At 44.2% G+C, this 22,045-nt stretch overlaps 3 protein-coding genes across 3 annotated transcripts; all 3 read right to left on the bottom strand.

Moving 5' to 3' along the window:
- Window positions 1–216: 216 nt before the first annotated feature.
- rskrb (ribosomal protein S6 kinase related b) lies at window positions 217–6,606 on the bottom strand (the record flags this gene model as incomplete). The annotated part of the gene is made up of 12 exons (XM_079738696.1): window positions 217–516; window positions 873–986; window positions 1,414–1,524; window positions 1,632–1,720; window positions 1,886–1,975; window positions 2,496–2,523; window positions 2,697–2,737; window positions 3,163–3,270; window positions 4,776–4,845; window positions 5,221–5,289; window positions 5,407–5,490; window positions 6,283–6,606. 12 exons carry the CDS (start codon window positions 6,604–6,606, stop codon window positions 217–219), a joined length of 1,428 nt encoding a protein of 475 aa, XP_079594822.1.
- A 1,901-nt stretch (window positions 6,607–8,507) lies between these two features.
- cct8 (chaperonin containing TCP1, subunit 8 (theta)) lies at window positions 8,508–15,517 on the bottom strand. The gene is made up of 15 exons (XM_079738110.1): window positions 15,387–15,517; window positions 14,634–14,724; window positions 14,346–14,425; window positions 14,090–14,239; window positions 13,665–13,845; window positions 13,121–13,182; window positions 12,845–12,982; window positions 12,374–12,552; window positions 11,997–12,063; window positions 11,802–11,889; window positions 11,243–11,358; window positions 10,970–11,041; window positions 10,665–10,829; window positions 10,424–10,543; window positions 8,508–8,787 (listed from the first exon to the last, which is right to left on the bottom strand). Exons 1-15 carry the CDS (start codon window positions 15,444–15,446, stop codon window positions 8,713–8,715), a joined length of 1,644 nt encoding a protein of 547 aa, XP_079594236.1. The 5' UTR covers window positions 15,447–15,517; the 3' UTR covers window positions 8,508–8,712.
- A 222-nt stretch (window positions 15,518–15,739) lies between these two features.
- Window positions 15,740–20,832, bottom strand: pimreg (PICALM interacting mitotic regulator). The gene is made up of 5 exons (XM_079738511.1): window positions 20,724–20,832; window positions 19,494–19,813; window positions 18,623–18,966; window positions 18,200–18,295; window positions 15,740–16,660 (listed from the first exon to the last, which is right to left on the bottom strand). The coding sequence occupies exons 2-5, from the start codon at window positions 19,800–19,802 to the stop codon at window positions 16,504–16,506; spliced, it is 906 nt and encodes a 301-aa protein (XP_079594637.1). The 5' UTR covers window positions 19,803–19,813; window positions 20,724–20,832; the 3' UTR covers window positions 15,740–16,503.
- Between the last annotated feature and the right edge of the window lie 1,213 nt (window positions 20,833–22,045).

Below are 22,045 nucleotides of genomic sequence, written 5' to 3'. Positions count from 1 at the left end.
TGTTGCATATTCATCACAGGAAGGCAAATTATTTTGGGATACGTGCATGTAACCCCACAGTTACAAAAAAGTAATGAAAGTCAAGGTAATTGAACTAGACTGATTGGTCGCAGGAAGCTCCCCCACCCCGCTTTACACAGCATTTACCTCTGTGTGTGTTCAAATAAGTAGCCTTGTAATTGTCTTATTGGTACTACTACCAATCCACAAGTTTCTTCACACAAACACCTCACACCTAGAGACTGTTTCCACCGACGGCTGACGCAGGAGCAGGCTCGCTGGGCCAGGTAGGACGGAGGCGGGGTTGCTCTGTGTGGTGTCATCGAGGGGCTGCCCTGGGCCGGGCGGGGCAGAGGAGGGAAGGGTCTGTGTGAGCTCATCCGGGTGTGCAACGGGGGTCTCGGGTGGGCTGAGCAGAGAGTCATAGTCGAAGCCCCGGAACGGCTGCAGGGACAAGGTGAGCCCTCGCCGAGCCTTGGCCGAGCGGTCCGGCCTCTCTCTCAGCTCTAGGATCACCTGGAGAGCAGAGAATAGAGAAATATACTGCTGAACAACCCCTGATTATTCTCTGAACAACCCCTGATTAATCTCTGAACAACCCCTGATTAATCTCTGAATAACCCCTGATTAATTTCTGAATAACTCTTGAATCACACCTGAATAAATCCCTTCTCCAGCTGCTTACTAATCACATATATTATACTACTAATGCAACATGTGTTATCATACTACTACTACTCCTCCTACATTAAATACTCATGTACAATACCTCAAAACAATGGCCTGAATATATGCCCAAATTCTATGTCTAAACATACAGTAATAATTTCCCATCTAATCTAATCTAATCCGTATCTGAGAAGGTCCAGTACAGCAACAGGGTGGCGCTGGAGCAGGACCAGGTCCGACGTGGTTCCATGGAAGAAAGTCTGCCGCCTGAACCGCTCCAGCGTCCTGAGACGTCTCGCTGGCGTCTTACACAGCAGCTGCAGAAAAGAGGCCTGCGTCAAACTGCCCACTCCGGACTGTTACGCTACCAAATACTGAGGTTACAGGCTGCAATTATTGCCATCACGCTGTGCTATATATATTTATTTATAATACATATATTTATTTACATTCATAGATATTTATTTTTTCATTCAATGCCTTATAGAAATTGCAGAGCAGCCGGATACATTTTTGTACATTAGTTTTGATCCGAGCCTTTTCTATTTGAACATTTTGTTTATTTTTTCAAGCGGAAATTTCAACAATACGTGTTTTTTTGGAGAGAAATGCTGAAAAATGCATCATGATCATCAAAAATAATCGTTTGAATAATCGTAATTTCATTATTGCCAAAAATAATCGGGATTATGATTTTTCCATAATCTATCAGAACGTGGCAGTTCCCCGTAAAGGTTGTGTTACCTCTGTGATGAGTATGACTAGAGGGGGGGTCAGGTCCAGGGGCATCTCGTAGGGGAAACAGCGCACCTTCCGCAGCATCAGGCAGTGGTCCACCTCTGGAGCCACGGGGAACTGAGGGGAGATAGGGGGCATATGTGAGTTTAGCATGATGTAGCTTCTACATTAGAGGACTCAAATAAAACGTTTTCCACTGTTCAGACGCAAATGATGTGCCTTACCCTTCCAGTAACCAATGAGAAGAGGAGGATGCCGAGGGACCACCAATCAGCGGCGTGGTTGTAGGGTCCACCACTCAGAACCTCAGGAGCTGACAGAGACAATACTTTCATGTAGAAAACCATGTAGACTTGTCTCCTCACCAAAAAACGTTTACTTTACTACTGTCGATCCATGTATAAATATAAATCTTTATCACTAAATAGGTTAAGCTATTATACTTCAAGGATACAATACTAAACTTAGTGTTTCTCACCCATGTACTGGATGGTTCCACAGATGGTGAAGGCCCGTCCACCACGCTCCAGCCGACGGGACAAACCAAAATCTGCTAAACGGAGGTGGCCTGTACAAGATCAGATATAGAGTATAGATAACTTATTTTGTGAAAATGGTACATAGAATTGAATATGCTATACTTGCATCTATAACGTGAACTGACACGTTTTACTTAATAACAATAAATATTATATTTTATGTTTCAAATGGTCTGTGTTCGTACCGCATCATTATCTGTGAGTGCTTGATATATAGTTAGTACAGGGATATATAGAAAGTGGTACATATATATGTAGGCCTCTTTTTTGTAAAGCAATGTTAATTAAGTGATGCCAGCTATATAATGTCAGGACTGTGTTCTCGAATGCTCTGTTTTTGTCCCCACGTTTATATAATAGCGTTCTCTGGTTACCATCTACCCAAAAACCGACCGATGCAATAGCGCCCTAGTGGAGGCTAAGAAACAAACAGATGTAACAGCGCTCTCTAGTGGATGCTAAGTGTAATAGCGCACTGGTGGACGCTAAGAAACAAACAGATGTAATAGCGCTTTTTGGTGGACGAACAAACAAATGTAATGCTTTTACCATTTTCTGTAAGCAGGATGTTCTCCATCTGAATGTAAAAAAATTAAATAATCAGTATTATTTAAATAGTTTGGTTTTCATGAAACAAAAAATGTACCACTATATTAATTAACATTAATCCAATGCACTTATGTAGAATTGATTAATAGAAGCGTATATATATATAATTATGATATAATAATAATTTCTTTCCACACTTGCCTTCACATCTCTGTGAATGACTCCGAAATCATGAAGAAATCCTAAGAAAACAAGAATTTGTTCAAACAAAACAGTTCAGAAAAAGACAACCGTTCATATACCGTACATATTAAATTTCACTTAGTTTGTATTGGTTTTTATTTGCTTCTCATCATTTATGTATTTCTGTAAAGGATGAAGTGAGCATCACACTTAATGGTTATTTAAAAAAGAAAATGTAAACAACACAGACTGCATTGCATGTTGCAAATGTTTCTGAGAAGAAAATAAATCTGTGAACCCCAATGTTTGCAGGCATCTCTGAGCAAGATGCCTAACTATCTGATTCATCTATGACATGCATCTAAAAATGTCATCGCTGTGGGTCACTTTGGATACAAACCACCACTAAATGAAAGCATACCGCTTTGTTAAATAATAACAACACAGTTCTATTGTATTGTATTCTATCCTGCAGTCTACTCACCCAGAGCACTTCCCAGCTCAGCGGCATACACCCTCACGGTGTCCTCTGAGAACCGACCAATCATCACCCAGTACGTGTACAGGTCCCCTGTGCTGCAGTAGTCACACACTGAGGGAGCAGACACAGACTTAATAATAAAACATTTATTTCAAGGTACCCAAGAACAATGTACAAATAAAGTGCACAGTCAATAAAAGTACATACATGTCAATAGCAGAAACACACATGATCCGGTAACACTGACAATATGGACATAGTATATATTGGGGTCACTTAAGGGGTCACGCAGCGGGTTTAGATGCACTCAGGGAGGCTAGAAAGGTGAGGGAGGTGAGGAGGAAGAGGAGGAGGCAGTGAGGATAGCTTCACGTATTCAATGGGACAATCATTGGGGAAACGTCTTCCGCTAGATTTAAAAAACACAAAGCAGGGCTCTGGGTGAGAAGGTGGTGAGGGGGTGGTTGGTGGTCCGGTGGGGTCCTCAGAGACTGTAGGTGAGGTACAGGCCTGTATAAATAGAGTTCACTTGGGAGGAGAGCAGAGGAGAGGAGAGGAGAGGAGAGGAGCTCTGGCACACTTTTGTGATTGCATCAAATAGCATATCTTCCACAATTGGGACGTTGGTGGAGTGGGAGGCAAACTGGGTTACACATTCTCAGCCAGTGGTTTCATGGGAGAAACCAAGGGGGGAGGCAGCATTTGCAAACCCACCACTATGTATACCTAGTATCTGAAGGAACAGTAAACCCACTTCTATGTATACTCTATACTTTATGAAGCAGTATGACAGCCACAGATATAACTAATTACTTTCTAGATTGAAAGCTACTCACTGGGACAATGCCAAGAGTACATACCGCCCAGGGCTATGACTACTTACTGACCAGGGCTATGACTACATACCGCCCAGGGCTCTGACAACATACCGCCCAGGGCTCTGACTACATACCGCCCAGGGCTCTGACTACATACCGCCCAGGGCTCTGACTACATACCGCCCAGGGCTCTGACTACATACCGCCCAGGGCAATGACTACATACTGCCCAGGGCAATGACTACATACTGCCCAGGGCAATGACTACATAATGCCCAGGGCAATGACTACATACTGCCCAGGGCTATGACTAAATACTGGCCAGGGTTATGGCTGCATACTTGCTTAATGGCTTAGAATAGTAAATAGTTAGTATTAACCCTAATAGTGATTAGGGTTAGTACTATATACTGGCCAGGGCAATGACTAAATACTGGCTGGGGCTATGATTACTTATTGGCCAGGACTACGACTCAGTATTTGACAGGGCTATGACCACATACTGGCCAGGGTTACGACTACATTCTGGACAGGGCTATGACTACATACTGGTCAGGTCTCTGACTACATATTTGCCAGGGTCAAGCCTACATATTTGCCAGAGCTAAGATTCGCCAGAGCTAAGATAAATATACCAAGTAGGGTTACGACTGCATACTGGCCAGGGCTGAACTACTTAGTGGCCAGGGCTACAGCTACAAACTGGCATACATGCTAGTGGTGGGGAGGTGAGGGAGAGGGAGGTGAGGGAGCAGGGCGATTGGGCAGGGCTGGGTCACTTCTATCCATGTGACTCACTAATGTAGAGGTGGCGCTGGGTCTGCCAGCAGTCCTGGAGGTCAAGGACGAATGGGTGATGGACCTGACGCTGGGGGCAAAAGGTGAAAGGTCAACCTGAAACACATCTCCATTGCGACCAGTGGTTAAGGAAGCGCCTGGGCTAGGCTTGGCCTCCTATCTGAAACAAGGGTTTGGAAGTAGCCTTTGGCCAACACGCTTGAGCCTAGTAAGCCAGATGGAACCAGATGGACATTGTTGCCAGTGTTACCGGGGGCAACTGGTGTAGCATCCGTGTGACAGGGTCAACAGAGGTCTCTGAATGGTCAGCTCTGCTGGATTTGAACTATACATGTTACTTTGTTCACACATAGTACTGTAGAATGGAGAATAGAATGTCGATGATGCCGCCCCTGGTGAGGTCATGATCTCTCTGTCCCTCTTGTGGTCCATCTCAGTGTCATACCTGAACTATGACTTCCTCTTTAGATTGTTCCAGAACACCATGCCTCAAGATCTCGGACTTGGGTATAACCTTTAAGAAAGAAGACAAAAACATTTGGTATGGCCTCTCTGGGTTAAAAGAACGCAACACATTTATTCAAATATTATGATGTAACTTCAGTTTCAGAAAGAATGACTAATCTGTCACCTTGACTGCGTAGGTTTTCTGTTTGACCTTGTCTTTGACCTTCAGGATGGGTCCGAAAGATCCTTTGGCAATGTAACCGAGCACCTGTAGCGTGTCACAGGAGAGTATTCATATATAAAGAGGTAGAAGTATCGGGAAAATGCAAGGAGATAAACTATTAATGGTAGTAGTAGTAATGGTCGTTTTTTTCATCGCCAACACTGCAGAGAAGCATCGCTGTTCAGGACTTTCTGATCTTGCAGACGTAGCTAATCAGGTGAGGAGGAAGGGAGGAGATAAGGAGAAGAGGCAGGCGGTAGAGGAGGATGGGGACGAAGGAGAGAAAGAGGAGGAGGTAATGAAGGGAGGAGGTGGGGTGGAAGAAGAGGAGGTGAGGAAGAGGAGGAGTTGGGGAGGAAGAGGAGGAAGAGAGGAAGTAGTTGCCATAGTAGCGTGTCACAGGAGAGTAGAGACAAGCCGTGGTATTAATATATAAAGAGGTAGAATAAGTACAAAGTAAAGCAGTGGAGAATATAGAGAAATATATAGGGAAAATGCAAGGAGATAAATTATTAATGGTAGTAGAAGTAACGTCTTTTCTCATCGCCAACACTGCAGAGAAGCATCGCTGTTCAGGACTTTCTGATCTTGGAATGGAGGAAGAGGAGGAGGAATGGAGGTAGAGAAGAAGCGGGGAGGGAGAAAGAGGCGGTGGAGAAGAAGAGAGAAGGAATAACGGAGGTGAGGATTAAGACGAGGAAGAGGTGAGGATTAAGAGAGGAAGTTGGTGTAGGAGGAAAAGCAGTCAGGGGAAGGAGGTGAGCTTACTTTCCGATCGAACAGAGGTTGATATAGGAATCACCCAGAGCTTCACCACACCTCGGTCTTGAGGCCTACCTGGAAGTCCTGGGGTCCAGGGCCGCTCCTGTGGGGGAACTCGGGCAGGAACATGGAGATGAAGTTGGGAAGGCTCCACTCGGCCCTCAGCCGGTCGGGTCCCACCCCTGCCAGGCGCAGCACGTGGTCGGGGATGTCAGGGGCCTTGGCCTGGAGCATCCTCCGAGGGCCCAGACGCAGGGCCGTCGGGGTCAGGTGGCACAACCCCCCCGGCAGAGAAAGGCCAACCCCAGAGAGGAAGCCACGCCACCCGGAGGAGCTCTGCTGGTCATCGCTGGGCCTCTGAAGGGGCCCAGGAGAGAATGGCAGTGTTTCATTGCCCATTCCACATGCCCTTGGTGACTCCCCCTCGGGCACCGGCCCTCGGGGGAACCCCTGCCGCCATCATAAGCGTCGTGCCATTGGTCTGAAATACTGAACTGAACAGGGTGAGATCGACCATCTGAGGCCTGAGAGAGCGAGTCCACAATGGTGGGCACTCCAGACGTGTTTATCACCCACAATGCCTTGCATTTATGCGTTTGGTGCTAAACAATACATCCATGGTTAGGTGGCAGTAATGCCACCTAAATCTTTGACTATGAGATGTATATAACCCTGTGTATCCCAGGTTATCATAATCATATTGTTTGGAGAATAAGTCAAGTTTGACTCCGGTCTCCTGTCAATTTTCAAACATAGAAGTATAAAGACCTAGTTATATTTTTTATGCTGAGATGAGATAGGGAGATGGGGAGGGATAGATTCTTCTTCCAGTAGAACATTCTCCGTGCCCCACATACGTAGGCCTATATAGTAGTCACTAGTCACCCTGTGAACTTCCCTAGGGCGCCATATACGATTCGCTGCTCTCTGGCGCAAGATGTGTGCGATCAAGCATGCAAAATGTCATTATGCCCCAACGATGTGTGATTCAGAAAAACATATATCATGTCAACCCTAGCACACAGTCCTCTATTAATGGAATAACGATATCGAATATACATTATTTCTCCAAATTCCATCGACACGTGTGAAGTGACTATATTATGCGGTGCGGTTTGTGTTGTAATTGGCAGGCGTAATTATGGAGTGACTAAAGTAGAACATGTAGTTGCTTGCCCTGTTTTAATTGTGGCATGTCCTCTGGAACTCAACACTGCACAATGACACAACAATCCAGACACTCACCTTCCTAGTTCTGCTGGCATCGGCCCCCATCTCCGGACGGTGATCACCACAGCGACCTCATAGCGGGACCTACTCTCAACCCTGCACTCGCATCGCAATACGCGCCGTGCACCGTGGCGTGCGGATCACTTTCAAACACAGCGTTGATCGAAGACTGTTATTGCCAAAACAATTAGGTAGGCCTACATCTATGGAGCACTTGTTATGTCGGTCGGTTATTGTTTAGTAATTAAAAGTATGCCTCGCGTGTACCAACAAACAGATGCAAGATACGAGACGAGATAAACAAGTTAATCCCCTTTATGGACAGCGTCTACGTAAATCCGCCTACGTCTGTTCTATCCAATGAAACTGCAATCTCTCCCCAGCGCCCCCCCCATCAACAGTGTCCTGTCCTACATTCCGCTCTACGCAGGACGATTGCCGCAAAAATAGACTCCTGCTACATTAAATTGTCATCTTCGATGAACTACAATAACGTTCATGTTAAAAGATTAATTTATTAAAAATATACACCTGGTAAAATGCCTATTTATGTTCTTGTATGCTTTCCATCGCATATCGATAACTGGAAATTAGTTAATTGGACTAAAGATGCGCACAATACAAAGTAGAAGTGCTTTACATAGCTTGTGCCATTTTTTGGCCCGGGGTGCTTTTGCTCGGTATGTCTAATGGATTAAAAGGTTATCATCGAACTAGTGTCACTTGCATCATGTTGCATACATTTGTCCGGGGAAATAATCTTTGAATTGGAAATGCATTCCATTTTTCTACAGATGTGATGCTCAATTAATGCATAGTTAAGGTGCTTAACTATATGGTATGTTCCCTAACCCTAAACACAACCAGTTTGAATCCCATTAGTCTCTGCCTTAGCATGTATTTTACAACTGCATCCATAGCCCTCATCTCAAGAGGTTAATAGCCCACATCATCCCTCCATTAAACTGATCCAGGTGGATGTCTCAACACTTCAACTCAAGGCTATGGAAACTCTTCTCCCAGAAAGACATTGACAGGTTTCCTTAAAAATTGTCGACCAACCACAGATGGAGGCGCAGGTACTTTTTATTTGTAACTCGAAACATAAAAAGCTGACGAGTGCGTTCTCAACAGGTGTACGTTCTCAACAGGTGTACTTGACTAATGGTCATTTGCTACAGATGTAAACCAGACTGTTGCGCTTTAAATAACAGTAGAAAAAAAAAATTGTGTGTAGAATGCAAGGAGGGATCGGGCCAGGCGTGAGGTCACGGTTCAGTCTTCATCATCCCAGTCCTTCTTGCCCTGGGGAGGGGGTTTGGGACCGCCAGCCTGTTTGGCCATGATGATCTGAGGAGGAGAGAGGCGGATTAGAGCCCAGCTACAAGGCCCCACACTCACACAGCCATGCTCCAGACACTAAAGCAGGAAGACCAGTTATCAGGAAGATTATATTACCCTTCCAGTGAGCGAAGGGCTTTGTTCACCTAGAGCAGTGAACTAGCCGGGGTTAAGATACCTGAAAGTGTTTAGAACCAAGAAGGCTTCAAAAGCAGAACCACCTTAAATGAAAAATAGCTGACAAGATCCTTGCTATGGTGGCATCTGCAGTTTACTTGTCCTTAAAGGGGTAACCTAATGCTTGGCAAGGAAGGTTTTTGTTTTCCCACACTAATCAAAAAAAAAAGAGAAAAAAGGTGCCAATATAACTAAATAAGGTCACGTCATTAACTGCATACGATAAAGTGATATCGCTTTGCACAAGTTTTAAATATACCAACTATTATAACGCAAGCAAGAACATATGAAGACATTCAAGTATTGGTTGAAAATTAACAAAACCAAAATACATGCATCATGCGACCACACGTGTTTTCTCTACAGAGGCAGAGTGATAAGTTAGGCCCATTTCTGGAGATTTTCAATCATTGACATACAATTTGGTTGGATATTTCATCACACAAAAGTGAGCATTCACACAATGTTAGTAACGGGCAGAATAAAACCACACTTTAGTACGCCACGGGCAGAATAAAACCACACTTTAGTACGCCACGGGCAGAATAAAACCACACTTTAGTACGCCACGAGCAAGTGAGTCAAACTGGTGCAGATCGTTCCGGTTTTCAAATCACACTCTCATTCCAGCACCTGCTGAGAGAGGGCATGAGCGCCCTCTAGTGGTGGGTATCAAACTTTTCGGGTGCGTCATCGTCGTCCCAGTGGCCCCTCTGCTTAGGGGCTTTGGGTCCCCCCGCGGCCTTAGCCATAATGATCTGGCCCATGGATAAAATACTGTTCACTTCCGTTTCATGTGTAACAGCACTGTTCCATTGATAGTATACTATACCGTTCCATGTGAACCAACACTTGACTGTTACAATACTGCCCACTGGGTATCTACATGATTCACTACTGTTCCAAGTTTAACTATTGTTCTCTACTGAACCTAGTGGAACAACACTGTCCAGGAGTGTTGGTCTCCACTGATCACGTAATACCTTTTGAGTGATGATGGAGGGTTTGAAGGAGATTTTGTTCCATTTCAACAACGGCAAACGACATTTAAACCAAGAAAAGATTTTGAATACCAGGTAGCACACTGTTAACGCATGAGAGAAGTGTGTCGGCTTCTCCGTTTCAATTAATAATATGCACCATTAAAACATGTTTGCGCTAAGGGTACACAAGGGTACAGAGACACTTAAAACCAAAGATGATTAACTACTTCCTGTCCAGCGATGACCTTCCTTTAAACTCATGGGTGCTTGGCACATCCCAGATATCAGGTACCATGACGTCACAGCACATTTACAATTTTGAACTAGTTGCATTCATAAAAAGAAAAAAATAAATAAATAAATAAATATATATATATATATATATATATATATATATATATATATATATATATATATATATATATATATATATATATATATATATATATATATATATATAATGCGAATGTTGCACGTGTGTGTACCTGGTCCACTCTCAGGACTGTGATGGCGGCATTGGTTGCCAGTTTGATTCCCCAGTGTTTGACCAGGTACGGGTCCAGAATACCGGCTTCGAGCATGTCCTTCACAACAGGGCCATCTCCCTGGAGACCATCACAGAGCACAAGCAGCACATTTAATAATTAATCACTACAATTAAAATGGAGATTCTATGGTGCATAAGGGGACAAACAGGGCATTCTCGTGTGAGAACTATGCACGCACCTCGATGTCGAAGCCCATGTTCTTGCCCCCCTTGTGGTGCTCAGCGTACAGCTTGGAGATCAGCTCGTTGGCCTTGACGCCAGAGTTCTCTGCCAGCGCACGGGGAACCGCCTCGAACGCCTCCGCAAACTTCTTGATGGCGTACTGCTCAAGTCCAGGGCACGTCTTCACAGAGAGAGAGAGGGGGAGATATACATTTAAACAATGTTTATACACATGTCACAATGTTTAACTAGCTCATAGCTTAAATAGGCTGAAGAAATCTTTATTCCCTGGAGAGCCAAGCGATCTTAAAGGAAGCATACCTCTCCGTAGGCGGCGATCTGCTTGGCCAGCTCAATCTCTGTGGCTCCGGCTCCAGGTAGAAGCCTCTTGTCCTGGATGGAGGAACAGGCGACGAGAATTGTTTGGCATTAACATTTGTCAATTAATTGTACACAATTGTATTGGACGTTTGATGGTGAATGGTAATGGCAACAGCCTCTTTGTACCGAATACAAAAACTGTCTTAGGGTATGGGAGTCCATTACCACCTTGATTACTCTGGTAGATTGTGAGAATAAGGGGGAGCCACTTACCCTGACCAGAACCTTGAAGGTGTTGACGCCATCGTCTACTGCCCTCTCGATGTCGTCCATCAAGTTGTCAGTGGAGCCTCGGAGCACCATCGTGGCGATGGCACCATCTTCCTTCTCTGTTAGAAAGAAATAAGTACATGGTAGTAGGGATGTGAGCTCTTCAGGTTTTTTTATATTCCTCTTAAAATGTTTTATAATACGTAATACAAATACTGAATTTAGGATTAAACTTAAACCTATGCAATTATGAAGAAGAAATTATCGTTAACGATAATGAACAAGTTCAGAGCTCATAATCATAGTCATAGTCATACCGAGGCGACATTGTTGAAAACAGATGCGTTTCAGAGCTACTAATTACTTATTGGATTTGAGAAAACTCCAATCGAATTATTTTTCAATATGCAATACATAGTAAAAAAAAAAATAAAAAAAATCAATAAGTGCCTTGATTGTTTGGGCACAAGTGCTGTATAATACAGCTATAAGAAAAATACATAAGAAGGGAATATGATTAAATTGATGGCAATGGGGTAACTGAGGGGGTGGTCTGACGCACCATGCTTGAACACCACAACCTGGGTGTCTCCCACCTCGGACAGGTAGACGCTGTCGCAGTGACCCATCTCCTCTGGGGTCGGGGGGGTCTGCATCAAGGTAAAAGAGTTAAGACAGACTGATTGATTTAGTTCAATTTAAGGGTAGAGGGACGGGGGGGATGATCAAAAGGAAGCAGACATGCTGGCTAGCTCACCATCCTGGGCAGAGCGATGGCTCCAACTGTTTTGCATAACCGTCTGAGGTCCCACTTGGAATTCAATCTAGTTGTGAAAAACAGATTGCGTTGCGTCAAACACAATGACCATTAAATCAACCGTTCACTCCTTAGTTACATTTACTTTTAGTTTACCATTTAATATACATGTAATTAATCACAAGACAGGGGTTTGGACATCTTGCTCAAGGTCGCTACAGGTAGAACTGGGGACATTGGGGTTCAGACCCAGTACCTTTCAGCTGTGGGTCAAACACCCTATAGAAAGGCTTCTTCTATACTTTATATAACTTAACCATGTCATGCAAAGCGACCAGAGGGGTCACGTGGGGTCAGGCGAGGATAAGTAAACCTACCGGACGACCATCAGGTTGTACTTGTTGGCGTAGTGCAGAGCCATGTCGGCCACCTTGCCCCCGGTGACCACCACGTTGGCCCCGGTCTCCTTGATGGCCTGCATCTGGGCCTCCATCATATCCTCCTCCCCTTTGCTGAAGTTCATCAGCTCCTTGGCGTTCTTTATCAACACCGTTCCCTGCGAGACAGCCATCGTAAGTCCACGTGTTTAACTTGATAAATTATTTTCCCGCTTTTTAACCCATTCAGTACTTTGTTTCCAGTTATTTAAATCAAGTACTAATACCTCCTGCACTTAATCCCGCAGTACTACATTCTCTAGATGGCATTTCATGGGTTTTCCAACCACAACAACAAGGTCAAACCAAGGCAAACCCCAGAAATAAACTACGTCAGTTAACATTTGAAGCCAACATAAAAGAACAGCATTAGCTTTCAAGTACAAAAAAATAATAATCAAGAAGGCTTACTTTGGTCTCTGTCACCATGCAGTCAAAGGGGCAGGAGAATACAGCGATATTGGCATCTTTGACGGATGTGAGGTCTCCTTCCAACTCCTTCTTGAAGACCATGCCGTGCAGCATGGTGGAGGCTGTGATACCACATCCCTACAGGAAATAGGGAGACGTTTAGTCCCTCAGCCGTTCTGAATAGTTAAACGACTCAAACAAAAACAAATAAAATATACCAGGGTCAATATTTCAACCATCATATAATCACATCGTATGCACATGATGGGTACTTACTAAGATCTTGCATACTCTGACACTATCAACATTGAAACTGCCAGACTCTGGGAAGATGGACACTGAAAGAAGAAGGAAAAGATTCAACATTGCAGCAGAAACGATAACCATCTGAATATACCATTGTCGTGGATACTTTGCCATTACGGTTCCTATACATGATGGAGCGGGTTCCCATACATGAGGGATCCTATACAAGATGGACTAGGGATCCTATGCTAGATGGACTAGGGATCCTATGCTAGATGGACTAGGGATCCTATGCTAGATGGACTAGGGATCCTATGCTAGATGGACTAGGGATCCTATGCTAGATGGACTAGGGATCCTATGCTAGATGGACTAGGGATCCTATGCTAGATGGACTAGGGATCCTATGCTAGATGGACTAGGGATCCTATGCAAGATGGACTAGGGATCCTATGCAAGATGGACTAGGGATCCTATGCAAGATGGACTAGGAATCCTATGCAAGATGGACTAGGGATCCTATGCAAGATGGACTAGGGATCCTATGCAAGATGGACTAGGGATCCTGACTCACCACAGGCCTGAGCGATGAGGTTGGCCAAGAAGTCTTCGTTGCCGTACTGTTTGCTCATGACGGCTGGGCGAATTAGAGCCGTTGCCTCGGTGATGTCGTGAAGGTTCTTGGCAGAGGTGCACACGCAGTCAGGAAGGATCTCCAGAGCCTTGTGGCACGCAATCTCATAGCCTTCAATCACCTGATGAAAAAGACAAATGGAGGCATTTTTTATTCACTAGTGTCAATTCCTCTTGTTTTGAAGAGACAAAAGTGTTAAATGCTGTGGCTGTGTTGGTTTGGCGTTTCATAATAAAGCAACACAGTGTGGTCTATTTGGTCAGGGTTGCCTGGGTTTCTTAGAATGGCAAAACCCATCACTCATTTTGTGTGTGACCAATCCAATGATGTAATCATCTATGCCCAACAGCAAGATCTGTGTTTACCTCGGACACTGAGAGCCCCATCCTCAGAAGCTCCTCAGCCAGCTCCATGAGAGCTCCAGCAAACACAAGTACAAAGTTGGTCCCGTCTCCAACCTCTTGTTCCTGCATGTGGGATGCCATCACCACCATCTTGGCTGCTGGATGTTGTACCTGATAATGACAATGACAATTAAGCATTCTAATTCAATGGCCATAAAGACATTGATATTCAGATGGATTGATATTCCAGTAATGATTTGGATAGGTCAATTTTCACCTCAAGTTCTCTCAGAATTGTTGCCGCATCATTTGTGACAAACAGCTTCTCCAGGTGATTAATGACCATTTTATTCATGCCTGCGAAAAGGGTGGATAACACACACATTGCTCATTGAATAACTTGTTTCCAACGCAACATTACATAAAGTAGACATTGGGGTTTGAACCCAGAATCTATCCGCTAATCCAACACAAAAAATACTTGACTACCTTTTCAATTGAATACCTTGTCTAATTTTCTTGAATATAAAAACCTAAATCATTAATGTTTAACGACTATGCTTACCATTTGGTCCATAAGCAGTGCGTGTCGTCTGAGCCAGCTCCTTGCAGGCTTTGATATTACGGTACACAGCTTCCTCAAGTCCAGAATAGTGCTACGGGGGGTTAGAAAATAACTACGTTTGTATGTGTATAACCAGCATATATACATTTCATACAAGACAAAAAATCTTTATAATTTCCCGAAAAACACACTTGACGTCCTGTCACAAAGAGGGTTAACCCTAGGGTGATTGTTACTGCTACAGAACGGGATGGGCCCCTTCAAACCCATTGTTAAGAGTCATCTTGGAAAGCACCACACAAATAGTATACATCATAAATAAATCTATGTAAAAGAAAAACGCATGTCATTTCTTATACAGAACCCATCAGGTGTACGCCATAACTGTCGCCCCAATATCTGACTGAAGGAATCGCCCGTAAAGAGTAGCTGGTTAGCATGCCAACATCTCTAGCTAGGTAATGTTAGGGTTTTCACCAAATCATCCTATCGTACTAAAAGAATAATACATTTATTTCAGATAGCTACAGGTGCACGAATACCGCATGCTGGTGTTAATGGACACTGTAAACAGGCGGCCACACATGCAGGAGCATCAGGAGGCGCGAGCGGCCTGTCTTCTGAGTGTTCTAGAACTCTCCCACATGACCACGCACCAAGCCGCTTCCTTACAAGGCAGCTAACAGATTAGCTCTGATTTTTGTACGATTGTTTCATTGACCTAAACCTATCGCCCGGACATTCCAGCCTCACCTTAGCACCATCCTTTAACATTTGGGCAAAGCCCGGAGCTTTGGGTACGTGGAGAGCCATATTCGGATGTTTAGCAGCTCCGTTGTCTCAGAGATGGTAGCTGCAGCGTGGTTTCAGGGCTTGGTACAAAGCCGGAGAGAAGTAGGCGGAGCGTCGTCACAATGGGCGTAGCCGCTCTGGACAGAGCGCCGCGAGGGATAAACCTAACGCCTCAAATAGTGCAGGGATAACGTTAAGGTTCGGGCTCATAATGATATGTCGCACCAGAGGGAGACATAGGACTATAATTGAAACATAGACAGCCATTTAAAAAGGTATAACATTTATTTTGAAACTTCACATGATACATCAATTATAAAAAATGCTTGTCGATCCCTTTCACCTTGACAATAGGAATTGGAGGGATTCAGTCATGATCATGAAAACTGCCATGCACTGCATCATTAAATCACATTATGGACTGGGCATTGACAGCATTCCCATACATTATTTGTTCATAGGTGTATTTATCCAACGTGAAAAAAAGAGTAAATAACTACAAAAAAGTCTTTACATTCTATAATATAAGGAATACATCATATAGTGTCTGAAACGTATAAGGCATCATTAGTCTTGCATATTGAAATGGAGAGGGGAAGCCTCTCTGTCCATGAGAGTAGTAAACGTGTTAGTTAACAGATATACTTTTGGTTTTGGTGACTAAACTCTACGTAGGTTTGATATAAAAAGTAGTGCAACAGTTAACAACACTCTAGAAAAATAAATGTAACAAACAATACCCAGTAACTACTTCATTTGGTTGGTATTCCAATGTAACAGGGAAATGTGCACTGCTAGACAGAACAGCGCATTAACTCCTAAAGCTCTATCTCCCACACCATCTTCCCTTCACTCGGGGTCGCTATGACAACAGACCACTGTAGCTACAACGAGAGCGCCAACTCCCAACTAACGACTCCCAAGACACATAACTATGCAATAGTTACTAAAATACAGCACAAATGGTACCGGATTTAAACATACACCCGACTTTATGTCCAACAAAATTCCCGTGTGAACATACCAAGCCAATGGGACAACTAAAATCAGACAGTGCAAGAGGTGCTGTCGGTTGGGTTTAGGTTTTGCGGATGTTGCTGGCGGTGGTGTGAGCCAATTCTCCCAGCGTGTGAGACAGCTTAGTGGCGCGCCGGGTCAGGTTGGAGCGGCTCAGTTTGCCGTTCGGGTCCAACTTTCGTATCACGGCTCCCCCCACGCGCTCCAGGCCGTTGGTCCTGGCAACAGAGCGCTACAGTTGTAAATGCTGTTGGAACCATGACAACGGTGAGAGCGGCGGTAACGGCAAGCTGACTGGACTGTTGGCGTTTACAAAGGCGGTGTTGACAGCAAGGGGGCAGTGTTAAAGCATTATTTGGTTAAGTCGGACGAAACAAGAGTGTAAGGCTGTTGAAAATCGTTGTTATTATTATGGTCAACATCTCCAAATGACCAACAATGATGAAAGGGACTCTTCTCTTGCTCAGAGGTATCATCTGTCCTGCCATCAGCAGGTACGCCTAGCATTGGTGGCCTACAATTCCAAAATGATAATTAGCCATCAGAGTCTCTAGGACTATTTGGTTACTTTGATCAGCATAATCCATCTCTAGACAAATGGAGAATGGAGGTCTGTGTCATCAAAGCAACATACAAATTCACCCATGGCCAGAAGGCGGACAGGTACTTGTGAGCAGCAGTATTGCCGCTGCAAATTGTTTTTTTGGGGATGACAACATTGAGCCATCTTTGATACGTGTTCCTTGCAAACTTTCAGGATACTCTCGGAGGTTGAACAGAAGATGAAAAAATGCTTTACCATGCAGCCACAGGGCTCTCATGCACGTTATCTGAAAGTTACACAATATAATATAGCAATTCTCCATCAAATCATGCCTTTGTTTCTGTTTGTTTCCAACCCACCAATCTGATGCCTTTACCTTTATTACTACTCGGTCATTTGGGAATAGTTGAAATTCCTGTTTCAGGAGAAAAACAAAGGTTTTGGTTGGATGTCATTGAGATTAGAACATATATATGGTAATGGGACATGGTTCTTTTGTCCAGGCCAACACTTTCGTTAGTTATGAAAGACATCCAGATAACGTCCAGGCTGACTGCACACAATGACTTCTCCTTCTCTCACAATATGTCCATAGAGGTCATCCTCTTGTCTCATGTATCAGCATTATGAACATCAGCATGGAAAGGAATGCAGCTGAAGCTGTTCTCTACACAACAGAGTCCTTCATCTGGCTTCACTTCCCATGACCACACACCCTTCCTGCTCCAACGGGCCCCCTTCCCTCCGGGATACCAGAAACACTGACCCAGTTTTAAATTTAGGCGGGAAGAATGCAAGTGGGAAGAAGGCAGGGTGAAGGGGTCAGACCAGCTGCTATGCAAACTAGAATTCTTGAGTTGGGTGGATGAGTAGTCTCTCTCTCCCCCTTCCTTTATATAATGTTACAGAATGGATTTACACTAGTAATGTCAATGCCAAATACACAGTTTTCCAAGTCCTATTTCACCCCCCCCAAACACACACACACACACACACACACACACACACACACACACAGAGTCAAGCATGACTTAGATAATATACTGTTAGCTGTAGATGAATAATGAACTAATAAATAAAAAACTATAAATGTAAACCTAAACACACAATCATCAGTTTAACGTCATGCTCAAGAAACTTGATTCAAAGGCAGGCCTGGAATGCATTTAGTATTTGCACGGTGTGTTCTGATAGTTTGATAAAGTCGGGTTACCTGTCGTCTCTCCCAATGAAGCTGTCGAAGGCCCTGGAAAGGTGCTTGAGCCTTTTCAGTCCACTAGACACGCTCTCCAGGTCCTGGTCAAACTTCCTGTCAAGCAGGAAACAGGTAGAGATGTATCACCCAAAAGATATTTTTGCATAAATGTGAGGATCTCAATACCACTGTAGGATAGCAGTGGTCTGCACTGCTAACCTACCCTGGCCTACAGGCAGGGTTATGTTAAATAATCTTTATTAATACCAGCATGAAGTGAAATTGAAAACATTAGTAAGCCGTAATAATTCGATGTTTCCTTCCATGTTAAGTCTTCTTCTTTGTAAGGTCACTGAACACAAAGGACAAAACTCTTCAAGAGAACACTTAAAAACAAATGAACTCAGCGGGGCCTACAGAGTGAGTCTCGTCAGAGCCTACCGTCTCTGGTTCTGCGTGTTGGGCGAGGCGAAGGGGCTCTTCAAAGCGGCCATACGCACAAGCTGCCTCCGGCCTCCTCTGGGCCTCACCCCGCGTGCATCATCGCCGGCCTTAGGTGTGCCCTTTTTCGCAGACCGCCGCCTGGACGCAGGGGTGCGTCCCGGCGTGGCACAAGCCCTGGGGGTGCGGCGAGGGGTTGGTGTGGCGACCAGGGTGACAGGTCGGCCCGGGGTGCGTCGAGGGGTGCGAGAGGTTGATGGAGTACACTCCTCTTGCTCTCCGACTCGCCCGGGAGTGGACACCAGACACTCCTCCTGCCTGGCCTCTCTGCTCCTCTGCAGCCGCTGTGAACCACGGAGAAGGAGGACATGCTTGTGTATGTATATATGGTGGGCGTCATCCTTTAAATGGATGGAAAGTACTCGCGTGAAAAAAGGATTTGGTCAATGCAGGAGTCGCATATTGACAAGACAGAGCCAACAGATAGTTAGTTAACGGTTAATTCCTTCAAGCATTGGGCTCACGCAATGCTTGTTAAAAAGCTTATCTTGATCATCTATGATAACATTTTATGACTCCTATGAGGAAGACACATCTTGATCATTTTGAACCGATAGACCTCTCTTTAGAATGTACTGTTGGTATTGTCAGATGTTTAATAAAGATGTGTTACTAGTGAATAGATGTAGTCACGGCGAAACAAAGTGAGGCTCATTACATTCAGGCATGGGATGGGTCTGGTATCAGACCCCATTTCCTTCTCTCTCTATAATGATTCAAACCCGTTGTTAGCATCATAATTAGCCATATCTTTAGGTCATCTTTATTACGTTATGTTGGGCCCACACAAATGTAGTATTACTGGCCATACCTGGTAGACTCCGCCCACAGATTGGCGGGCACCGCGGGCTAGCTTGCCCATGGTGCCCGGTTTGGTCGGCTCCTGCACCGGTTCCCAGGTAGGGTTCTCCGGGAGGGAGTTGGTCTGGACGGAGCGCAGCGGAAGGCGTTTCTTCAGAGTCATTCGCAGGGAGTTGAGCGAGGACGACGAGCGGAGCTTGCGGAAGCGGCTGGGGGCTTCTGGAGAGCCCTCGGCCTCATCCGACTCCTCGAGGGTGGTGTGTGCCCGCCACACCCCTACCATGGCCTTGCCATATCCGGTCATCATCGATGACGTCATGCTCGGAGGATCTGCAGGAGAGAGGAGAGCATTGAAGGCAATAATAGGTAACGCACTTTGTGCGTTACCTATTATTATAGAATCCAAAAAACACATTCCTCCTACTCCCCCTCCTCCTGTTTATTGCCTTCCACATCAGGAAGAATGTGCATTAGTAGGAGTATGTGAATACAGAAGAAGACCATGTTTCTTGATGTGGTCTCGTGGTTGACATCGAGAATGAAAGTGTTTGCCAAATTATACAATGTAGGCCATTGGGGTGATCCAGGGAAATATTGTTAGCTGCAGCCTATTATTTATGAATATTATTCCATGTTTTGTCAAATCTGTATCATAACAGCAGGGGATACATAAAGTATTATCATATAGAGACCTCACTCTCTGGAAAGACTCAATATGGTAAATGAGAATGAGAAACATTGTACAGTACATAACGCCTTCCTTACTACAAACTGCGAGGCTGTATTCTGAAGGCCTATCTGACTGGGAGGTGTTGACGAAGCTTTCGGATTCCAATCGGCGACACAATGCATGCTTTGATTACATGGAATCATATGGCATGGTGTTTATATCATTTTCTGGGGTTTTGCCACGATGTACTTTGTGTGAATGGGTGGTTTGCCGTTGCATGTGTAACATGTATCGTGTTCTAACGTTCAGTGCTATTGATAGCGTTTTGACTGTCCGAATGAATCTATTGATGATGGGTAATCCCAACCCGCAACGCTTCAAGATTCAAAAGTGCAGAAACAACTGTTTTCAGCACGCTATTTTTCTTTTAGCAAACAACACATTCGTGTATGAAAGTAATTCCTGGGATTCCTGGGATTAACTAAATGTCTCAGAACGTGAATCATTTCAGTACGAAAGCGAAACGTCCAAAACCTACTTTTCAGTGAATAGTTTCAAGGACTGACTTACCTCAAGGCGCGGTGTCTGTTTGGTCCCTTTTTGTTTTCTGTCGCTCTGGATCACAATATTTCTTTCTCCCAGGGTTTGAATTTGGCGCTGGATAACGCGAGCTGACTCCACACCCAAAATGAACGTCCTTTAGGCCGCACCCCCCTGGTGACGCACCCCTGAACATCATCACCTCATCCACCCCACCCAGCCTCCACAGGACCCGTGGGGAAATCTCGTGTGTTGGAAAATCATTATTCCACCTGAGCGCGCCTCCATCCACGTTTACATACCACTGTATTATATTTCGCAGTTTAATATTTTATTACGCTTGTCGTTAATAAATAAGAGTATTATTTATCAACAACTCGTTTGTTAGATTTATTTAAAATCACTTGTGTTTATAGATGTAACTCAAATATTATTAACCTCTGCTTTGTAAGAATGATTCAACATAATTATTAAAATACAATAGTTGTATGAAAACATTTATTGCAGCTATTTCTTAAAAAAGGATGGAAGCTCGGTGTAATGGTTTGATGCCACTGAATTAACTTTAGCGATCATGCTCATGAATAATTCCTCAAACAATTACTTATGTAATAAAATATGTCCTACTCTCAGATAAATACAGTCTCTACAAAGTGCTTTGTATATGTCGTGTAAAACTATGAGGCATCGTATCGGACTTTCTTGAGTTCCAAGTTGGGTACCGGAAGGGTTCCGTCGGTGGAGGTGGGCCTGAGGCTGGGTCTGAAGCCAGACACTTCTCCCCAGCTTCCCTAGCCCCTTTAGCCACCCCCTCCACCGAAACAGCTCCATCTAGGCTTCTGGAGATGAAGAACTCACCAGTTTTTTATTAGAACATTTTTAAATGGTGAAATACTTCTTTATCAAAGGAAAACGAAATGATCACTCAATTGTTTTAATGCTGTAAACAGGGTTTATTTGCCATGTTTTCTTTGGTCAAATACATTTTTATTATAACCTTTGCGTAAAATAAAGCCTCTGCTGGTCTTAACAGATTACCAGCAGATATTGTTGAATTTATTGTGGGAAATATCCCTTTAACATTGTTAAACACGCTTTACTCACATGCATTTAACTTATAGGCCTACACTAGGAGAAGGAATGGGAGCCTCTACATAATTTTGCCGGAGCAATAGCCTGATAATATGAAGCTTTTCATTGCATTACTGAAATAGGGCTATTTATAAATATATATATGGGTAAACATTTATCCCTATAACCTAACAGTTGACAGGAAGGGATAGCTATGCTTTCATTGTCCTGAGCCTCACCTGGAGTCACTTTGAGCGGATGCCTCTACTAAAAGGAAAAAA

Source organism: Pollachius pollachius, assembly GCF_949987615.1.
Source record: "Pollachius pollachius genome assembly, chromosome: 6".
Lineage (NCBI taxonomy): Eukaryota > Metazoa > Chordata > Actinopteri > Gadiformes > Gadidae > Pollachius > Pollachius pollachius.
This window is presented reverse-complemented; position numbering and strand designations above follow the sequence as displayed.